General features: G+C 62.9%; 1 protein-coding gene across 1 annotated transcript in view; it reads right to left on the bottom strand.

The window, feature by feature from the left end:
* LOC113208111 (uncharacterized) overlaps nucleotides 1-7,971 on the bottom strand; it is a 58,718-nt gene extending 50,747 nt beyond the window's left edge. Inside the window, exon 1 of the mRNA XM_052272538.1 lies at nucleotides 7,398-7,971. Coding sequence (XP_052128498.1) covers nucleotides 7,398-7,553 — 156 coding nt within the window. The 5' untranslated portion in view covers nucleotides 7,554-7,971. The remainder of the gene's footprint in view (nucleotides 1-7,397) is intronic.
* Between the last annotated feature and the right edge of the window lie 1,639 nt (nucleotides 7,972-9,610).

Here is a 9,610-nt window from a genome sequence, read left to right as displayed (position 1 = left end):
GGGGGGCTTGAGCCCCGCGACCTGTTTGATGCGCGAAAGCTGCTGTCTTGCGATGCTGCTGCTGCTGCTGCTTTTGAGAGCGAAGGAGTAAAAAAAATCCAAACACACACTCACAAAACAAAAACAAAGTGCGTCCAGTTGCCGTTCTGACAGATTATCGTGTTTGAAAATCTCGAGCAGTCGCTCTTTAATCCATCAATACCGTTTCCGATCCGTCCGTCCGTCAGCCGGCCCGTGCGTCTGACGGTATACGTCCAGCCCGTCCGCCCGTGTGCCCCTAAAGGCCACCGCTACGTTATTCTATTTAGTGGGGCAGCCTATCCATCACCATCGGCAGGCACCGGCGAGCACCACTCCACTCGTGAGCCGGGCCGGGCAGTGTACACCGTGCGGCACGGCTCTGCACGGCCCCGTTCACAGCCCCATCCCTTCGCACCTCCCCGCCAAGCAGCTGCGGGGAGCCGCGGCTGCACTGCACCTGCGAGGTGTGAACAGGCCGCGAGGGGCCTAAAGGCACAACAGGACGGCGGGGCCGGCTCGTCCAGGTCCGCCGCCGGCCTCGGCCGCGGGTAGTGACCCATCATGCCGCATTGGCCCAATAAAACTTTACAAGAAGCCCTCCCGGCCCAATAAAACTGTCCCGGAGCCCCGCAGTCGGCCGTAAGGGCTTAAGGGACAAAGTCAGTGCGCCTCGTCGTAAAGGCGCGGGGCGGGGCCGGCGGGGCGCGCAGAGGTGTTCGGCTCGTAAGTCAACTCGTAAGGCCGCGGCCGCGGATATAGAGACTAGGCTACGCCCCGCTGTCGATAAGAGGAAATCATCACGCAGCAGACTTTGGGGCGCGCCGGTAAGACAGTCAGACCCGAGCGGAGAGAAAAGAACCTTTCTTACTTTTCCGTTGCGCCATCTACTACAACGCTGCAAAAGAACTAACCCTCGAGCAGCGACCCCGCGTGGATGGAACAGACTTTCTTGCTGCAGCGGGGACGACGACGGCGACGGTCAGCAGCCAAAGGCAGCGGGTCAGTGCGCGCCAGCGCGGACGGACAAACGGACGGACCGGCCGCCAGACAGACTGCCGTGTCTTGTCTCTTCTCCTCTCTTCTTGATTGTGTAATGAAGGAATCTCGTAATGGACTCCCAGCGCGCGATGCTGCGGCGGCTGGACCGTCCCCTTATCCCCCCCCCCTCTCTCCTGAGGACCAGTCCAGCAGCAGCAGCCAGCCTCACCACCGCACCAGCAGGCAGGGAAATTAAATTTCAGCCATACTCTCCCTCGGCCCGGCCGACAACGCTTCCTGGAAAACAGCTTGCGGTTATCCGCGTGACACATGCGCAGCGGCGTACGTACGTACGGGCGTAGCGGCGGCAGGCGGCCCGGTGGGGTCGACTCCCTCTGCCCTCCATACAGTACCGCACCGCCCGGCCCGGGCCCGCCCGCCTGCGGCCCTGCTGGTGGTGAACGCCACGGCGGCCGTGGCTGGCTGGTGCGGCGGGTCGGCCCGTAGTTTGCTGTTGATGGGCAAACTGCGAGAGCCAAGTGAGTTCCCTCCCCGTGTCCCCAGGGGACGCTACGCCCTCCCTCCCCGGGACTGACCCTTGTTAGCGCCATCCCCATGCCGGCGCTGCTGCTGCTGCTTGCAGGGGCGTGGCGGCGCGCGGCCGAGCCACCAGTGCTTAGCAGCTAATTAACATGTGCTCCAGTGTCAACACCAGGTGCGCCTCACCTGCCTCACCAACCCCTTTCCTTTCTAATTTATTCTCCTAGTGCGTACTCGTGCCAGACTCCAAACACACACCGGGGGCCTAACTCCCCGCTGCCCGCGAGGCACCGCCGCGCGGCAAGCAGCATGGCCGGCCGGCAGCATGACCGATTGAAATCTAACACGTCCCGGGTGGGAACGTGCGTTTTTTTCCAAATCCCTCCATCACGGCCCGAAGAAGGGGGCCTCTCTTTCTGTTGCCGCAGCGGAAACGCCACGTTTTGTAGTACTATAGTACCCGGGGCTGGCCGGGCGGAGCAGGGCGGCGGTGGTACCCGCGCCGCATACCATTGAGGAGAGCCGGGTCCTGCTCCCCGACCGAAATCTCGACAACAACGGATCCACCGCCTTCACAATAGCTGACGGGGCGTGGCGGGGCGTGGCGGGGCCAGGAAGCGGCCAGCGCGGCCAGCAAGAGCAGCAGGTGCCACGGGGGTGGACAGCAGGTCGACGACGACGACATGGCCCGCTGGACGGTGCGCAGCGGCTCAGCGGGGGCGGATACCGCCAATTCTGGCATTATTGCACCTTCATGGGAAAAAGGAAGACCCCGCTCGGTGGGGAGGCTGCAGCTCACTCAAAGCTGGACCAGAAAAGAAGAGTCAGTGGGACAGAAAATCACGTCCGTCACCTCACCTGCTGCCGCACTGCCGCCCCCGGCCCAGGCCTCACCGTGAGAGACTACACCCGACGGGGACCCCCGATTCGGTCCGGCAGCGGGGCGTGGTGGGCCGGGGCAACGTTACGCTGCTCTCTGGACCATCCACTCATTCATTCACCTCATACTCTTCTCTGCTTTCATTCCTATCTCCCCTGCCTCCTCTCCTCGCCCACTACTCGAAAGTTACGCCCAACTTGAATCGCCCCACGCTCGCTCGCTTTGCGCCCTCCCCCTCCTGACGGAGAGCCGATGGCGTGGAAGTCCTCGAAGTGCGCGTGGCTCGCGCTCATGCCCTCCCCCCTCCACCGCCTTCCCCTCGGACGTGTCCGCTCGGACCGTGCACTTCACAAGCCTCTCCGACGGGGTGGGTACGTACCTCTACATACCTATCTATGTATTCACCATTTTCTGTCGGAACTTACTCCCAAAAAGATCTCAGGTCTCATGGATGGTTTGACCGTCCCAAAAAGTTGCCCCGATTCTTCGCAGATCACGCGCGATTTGTGCACCACCGCCATACAAAGAACGGGAAGAGGCCGGGGCAGGGCGGGGGCGGGCACCACCGTAAAGGCAGAGTCCAGGAAATAGTTTGCATTGTCACACACACGCACACATCCACCTCGCCGTGTGGAGCCCCGCCCCCCGCCGAGGACAAGCCAGGCCAGGCCAGACTGCTTGTCGCCGAGGAGGACATCGGGACCACACCGCACCACCCCAGGCCCGCCACCACCACAGTTCGCTCCGCGCCATTCCTCCACATTGCATTTCACGCTCGGACGCGCCGCGCTCGTTTCCGCAGCGACACATCCAAACTGACCCTCATTTGTCGCCCCTCCACCGCTCCCCGGGCCCCGCCACGCCGCCGGGAGAGAGAAGGAAATGTAGTTTGAAATGTTCCGGGCCGGGTCGCAGCAGCAGCAGCAGCAAGACCCTTAGGCCGGCCATGGCGGGCCCTGGGGACCCAGCCCCGGCCCCTCGGGGTCAAGGCGGAGGCGGTCGTAAGGCTGAGGTTTCGCGGTGGTGGCGGTGCGAGAGCGAGGAAGGGCACCACTTCCATCGGGCACCATGAGGGTACCATGAGGGTACCAGCAGCGCGGTTGCGGCACCGCAAGGGACCGTAACTCCGAACAGCGTGTCGCACCGCCAGTTGTGGGTCCGCCCGGCCGCGGCCGACAGACAGACACAGGAGACTCGCGCGGAGGTGTTGACGTACCGTTAGGGCATGCATTACATTACCTATGCTGATCACAGCCCGGCCAGCAGGACGCGAGCAATATCAGTTTCACACCTCGGAGGTGGGAGGGGAGGAGAGGGAGGCCGCGCAGACCAGGCCGTCGTAGAGGAACGTCCTCGCGGAGGGTGGGGCCCCGCCACGCCCCGTTGTTTCCTTACGGCTCCAACCCCACGCGGGGACACCACTACTCCTCCGCATGGCGCATATAAACCCCTGCAATTTTTCTCCGCGGCATTTTCTACCCCTTTTCGCCACTCAGCTGCGCAGCCCGCCCCTGCAGGGCCGAGAAGGGCCTCGCCGCCGCCGCGGTATCCGCGGTATATAGCGGACGCACAGTGAACAAAACTTTGAAAAAAAAAAAAAGAAAAAACAGTTTCCATCACCGCGGATTCGCCACGCGACAACAACAACAACACCGCCGCGCCGCTGCCGTTCGTCATTCCGTCGCGCCGTCATTTTTTACCGTCATTTCCCTGCTGCTGAGCCGCGCTGCTGCAGAGCCGCGTTGCCGCGCCTCGCACCGTCTTCACGCACACAAAGGGGCGTTGCAGCGTCTCCTCGCAATACATGACGCCTCGCGCGCCAGGCGTGAAGCGCGTGAAGGTAGCAATCGATCCTCTCCAATAATAATATCGAGAGTCAATCGGAGCGCGGCCGAGAGGCATGCGTACATAATGGCGCGGCCCCGTGTTTTTCCAAACAGGCGGCCGTTCCGCGGCGAGGCGCTACAGAGCGGAGCGGGGCGGCCTGCAGGGCGCAAGTCTGTTGCAGCAGCAGGGGGGCAATAACCAGGCAGGCCAGAGGGGGGCCCGGGCCGGAGGACTGCGTCAGGGACACGCGGCTCGAGGCTCGACCGGCCCGCAGCTGACGCTGTGGCTGAGCCGCCGCCGGGATGCAAGCGCAGCAGCGCTCAGCCCGAACGAACGCCCCCCTCTCCACCAACCTTTCCAATCCTCTGCTGCTGCTTGGCTTTTGGCATTGTTTCCGAACATTGCCTTTGGTGGGCATTTCCTTACGAAATACCCGCATTATCCAGAGTTGTGTGCGGAGGCGCTCACCACCACCTCCGCGCTCCGTCTCTCTCTGCCCTGCTGCTCCCGCTATGCGGCGCGGCGACCACCACCGCGAGGATGCCGCCATCGGGTCGGGCCGCCCCGCCGGGGCCAGGCCGCAGCGGCAACGGTATTGTTTCGCTTGACGCTTGAACGGTGCCGCGCGGTGCGGCGCAGGCCAGGCGCAAGCGCACTCAGCAGCGCCCCGCGGGAGTCTGGCCATCCATCCGCACTAACGGTCCACCCTCTATAATCCCAAACCACAGTGGGTCGGAGGCCTCCGCCCGGCGCGACACGGAGCAGACCATGGCGTGCGTGTCGGTGCTCATGGCGCGCTTATCGGCCGGACCCCGAAAGTGATTATCGATTATGGCGGTGCACCGGGGATGCCCCCGGGGCCCCGTCGGCTGCTGCCCCCCCCCCTCCCCCCTTCTTCTGCCTCTCCAGCCGCCGACGACCGCCCCATAAATCCGAGGCCTGCGCCCTGCCCAATCAGCGCGCGTGTAATTGGGGGCAAGTTGGGACCCCTGGCCGGCGTGGCGAGGCGCGGCGGCGGTGCGTCAGTTGTGCCAACCTCCTCCTCCTCCTGCTCCAGCTCGCCGAGAGTGACGGACCCCACCAGGGTCGCCACCACGACTCTCACCACTCATCCAATTTGGCAGCGCCTTGACATCCCCTTCCTCCTCCCCCGCGCCGTCACCCTTCCCTTCCCCTTCCCCGCCCCATCCGCAACATTTCGCCGAGTCGGCGGCGGCGCTCCGCTCGGCTCCGCTCGGCTCCGCTCGGCTCCGCTCGCGTCAATTTCGGGTAATGACGGTGTGGGCGCTGGCAGGGCCTCCACCGCCACCGGAAGGACGATTACAGCCGCCTTTCTTGTCGCCGATGCTCACGGTCAGAGGGGCTCACGGCTGCCGCTGCTGCCGCTGCTGCTGCCGCTGCTGCCGCTGCTGCTGCCGCTGCACCAGCCGCTCCACACAAATAAAAGACCGGGGCCAGATTTTTTCGTCCCGTCCCGTCCGCCCGTCCGGTCGGCCCTTCCTCCGGACGGCCCTTCTCCACGGCCTTCTGCTCGTGCTCCGGGAGGCGGAGGCTGCGGAGGCTGCGGAGGCGCCGCGCGCCGACCAGCCGCACGTGATGGATCGGGATCAGTCCATTTATCGGGCGTGGCGTGGCGGGGCGGGGCGGGGCGGCCGGATACATATTCATTGGACGCTGCAGCGGCGCGCTGCGACACACGGCCCGGCAGAGCCGACGGCCTGGCCCGATCACCATCATCCCGATCGAGAGAGTGAGTGAGTGAGTGTGTGTGTGCGTGATGACGATGGCGAGCTAGACGGCCATCACCATCACGAGGCGACAGCGGCAAGCTCGTGTGCTCATCATCGGCCCAATCCAGTTTACGGAGGATATCGAAGAGGGCGCCCCGCCCCGCCCCGACTGCTGCAGCAGGGGCGCCCGCGGCGTGAAGCAGGGCCCCATTCTCATTAGGCTATTCGCCCACCGCCCCGCCCCGCCCCGCCCACTCGCGAGCACGTGACCGGCCGAGTCAATGAGACGAGCAGACGATACGCTCATCAGCATGTGTGGCCCGGCGAGCAGAGCCGGCTCCTTCGCCCAGCTCGGCCGCTATTTCGGGGCGACAATCAGCCCCGCCATCTCTCAGCGCCGCGACGCCTGACGCGGCCAGCCGTCAGTCAGTCAGTCAGCTGATGGGGAGATAGAGAGCTGTTTGACCTCTCACTCGCTGCGCTGCCGCGCTGCGGCACAGCTGCTGAAAATCCTCTCGGAAGGAATTCATGGCTCTGCCGCTGCTTTTAAGTAGCTTTCCATTACGTATCGCACCACAAAGAGGATAAAAAATAAAGAGAGAGAAGCGGAGGAGAAAGAGAGGAAGGAGGGAGATCCTTCGAATTGAATCGACGATTCACTTTTGTGCAACCGACTAGGGAAATGAGATCCCGGTGGACAATGAGCGTCCTCTCCTCGGCGGCGAGGCCCGGCGAGGCCGTGCCGGCGCGGGGCGTGGCGTGGCGGGGCCGAGGCCGGGGTGCCCCAGTCTTTGACAATGCACCGGCGGCAAGACGACGCAACGCAGCACGGCCCCAGCCGCAGCAGCAGCAGCGACACACAAACAGATTTAAGCTCATTTTGACAGAACAACAGGGATTCGCCTGCGAGCCGAGCAGAAGCTGCTGCGGCGGCACGGCACTGCCTGCCTGGCAGATCCAGTATGCAGATTACCAACGCTAAGTCCGCACCACGGCCTGGCTGCCTGCCTGCCTGCGCGCCCGCCCCGCCTGCCTTACAATGTTAATCCCACAAGCTAACACCGCGACAAAATTCGCACCTTATACAATATATATACATATATACATACGCGTACTCCGCGCGCGCATGGGAGGGTGCCGAGGGGGTGGGTGGCCGTGGTGAAGCATCGCGGTGATGGCGGTGGTGATGTGGTTCCCGCCTAACCGCGCCCCAGCCGCCCGCCCGCCCCCGGGCAGGTCGGTGGGGCCGACGCACACACACACACTCACAGGCACTGGGCAGAGCCTGTGCATGTAGGTACACCGTAGGTACAGCGAGCAGCACAACAAAACGACCCCAGGATTATTACTGCGTTATTAAGCCGGGCTACCCTGTTGGAAAGCGGACTCTTGTGCATTCCGGATGCTGTCAAGGTACTCACCCTTTGCAAGCACTGCGCCCGGCACTGGGCCACCGTCAACGGCGACCCGATGTCCTCCGGCTGGTCCGAGGACGACGATGAGGAGGCGCTGGCAACCGCCGCGGACATGGCGGAGGAGCACGCCGCCAGGACGAGGGCTACGATAAACACCTTCATGTTTGCAGCACGAAGGAGACAACACACACGCGGACACAGGCGGCTCTTGAGACTTCAACGACCTGGCTCACTTGGCACTTTAACTTTTCACCATCATCACAACAGGCACTTTTTGAACACAGCACAACACACACTGGCACTGAAATTCCAGAAGCTACACGGCTAGAAGATGAGGATGATGACGATGGGTGTCGGTGTGAGAATCACTCCGACGGAAGAGGGGAGAAGGGAGTTGGGCAGCACGTCGTTGAACACTTAGACGGGTCGGCACGCGAAAATGGACGGCGAAGTTACGTCTCGTGCGCCGGTTTGGCTCGGAGCAACGGGCGACGTGTGCTCTCCCCTCGACGCTCTCGCAGCAACTGGCAGCAGCAGAGAGAGCGAGCGGGAGCGGAGCGGAGCGGGCGGGCGAGCGGGCGGCGGCCGGTGGGCCCGGCACTTCACTTGCCGGAGCGGAGCGGAGATGCCCCCTCCCCCCCCTCCCACCCCCGCGCGGTGGCGGGGGAACCGGGTGCCGACGCCGGGCGCCCCTACCGGCCGCGGCGGGAACTAGGACTCGGTGCAGAGGGTTGCCGCCTGACCCGCCGCGGGCGCGGCGCGGGGCGCGGGGAAGGCACTGGCAGGCACCCGTGGGTGGGTGGGTGCGTCTGACAAGCACGCCGCTTGCGCCTGACAGCTGAGCGAGTTTCGGAGGCTTTAACTGTGCCGACGGTCTCCCTCTCTCGCTCTCTGAAATCTTCCTCGGTCGTCATGAGAAGGGTGGAAATGTGCCGTGCCATGCCCGGCGACATGGTGCCGCAGCGCCGCTCGGACGCGAGAGAGCGCGAGCAAATACGGAGAGAGAGAGAGTGAGAGAGAGTGGGGTAGTGGTGGTGATCTGAAAGTAAAATTGTTGCACTCGTTTGGGTTACAGGAGTCCCCTCCCGAAAACATTTTCCCCGGCGGGCGCGTCGCAAGAGAGACCAGAGCTGCGCGTCGGCGCGCGAAAATTGTACGTGGCAGGAGGAACGCATGCAGTGTCATCACGGATCATCATGCACCATGCATGAGGGAGGGGGAGGGAGAGAGAAAGGGAGAGAGAGGAAGAGAGGATTGGAGCGAGACAGAAAGAATGAGATATGAATGTATGGGGGGGTGGAGAGAGGATCCTAACATTTTGGCGAAGCGGCGCCAAACTAAGGCTGACAGGACAGGATTGTGCGAGGGAGTTATGTCCAGGAGGAAGGGGATGTGGGAGGAGGGAGGGGTGGAGGAGGAAGGAAGCTCGCCCCTTTCAAGATGGCGGCTAGTGGCGGATGGCATCGACCAGGATTGGTCAAGGGTAACTTGATCAGCCTCCGTCCCCTGGTGTCACATAGGAGAGTGCGGCGGGAGTCGCGCCTTCTGCTCGTAAAAGGTAACGTCTCCCCGTCGCCTGCTCACGCGACCATCATCCATCCGCTATGAAAAATATATAAGCACTCCCTGTGTGATGTGTGGCGCGTTGATTTACGGCGCAGAAACATCAAACGGGGAAAGTGAAAGCCAACCAAAGTTACTCAACCGCCCACCTCGCGCGCGTTGGACACTCATAGTCTTATTGAGAAAGACGCCGCGACGATGCACGGAAGACATTTCCCCCATCATTGTCTACTGAGTACGCGCGAAGTAACATTTTTCACTTTTCACTTTAACAGCCGGTTTGTTCAATCTCATTACAAACAGCATGTCGGCCACGCCCCAGCTCGTTCGCCGTTCCCCGCGGGCGCATAAACGCGACCGCGCGGTCCTAAGACGCATAACAATGCCAACGAGGCAAGCGGTGCTCAGCGCCTCGCTCTGCAGTTTTACGGCCGCATAAGCTCGCATAAGAGCAAGCCACAACAATGCGAGACAAACTATGTTACGTTGTTGGTAGTTATCACCAGAGAGGGCCGTTGCAATCGCAGCAAGTGACTCCCAGCACGAGTGCAAGCGGCACGCGACTAGCCCGTCAAGCAATTGCAATCACAAGTCGCGAGAGCTGTGGGCAACAGCAGTATGGGCGTGCGCCCATACTCCCGAAGCAAATTGCAAAA

This window comes from Frankliniella occidentalis, unplaced genomic scaffold (assembly GCF_000697945.3).
Source record: "Frankliniella occidentalis isolate FOCC.00 unplaced genomic scaffold, Focc_3.1 Scaffold210, whole genome shotgun sequence".
Classification (NCBI taxonomy): Eukaryota; Metazoa; Arthropoda; class Insecta; order Thysanoptera; family Thripidae; genus Frankliniella; species Frankliniella occidentalis.
Note: the sequence above shows the minus strand (reverse complement) of the source record. Positions and strands in the feature narration are given on the sequence as shown.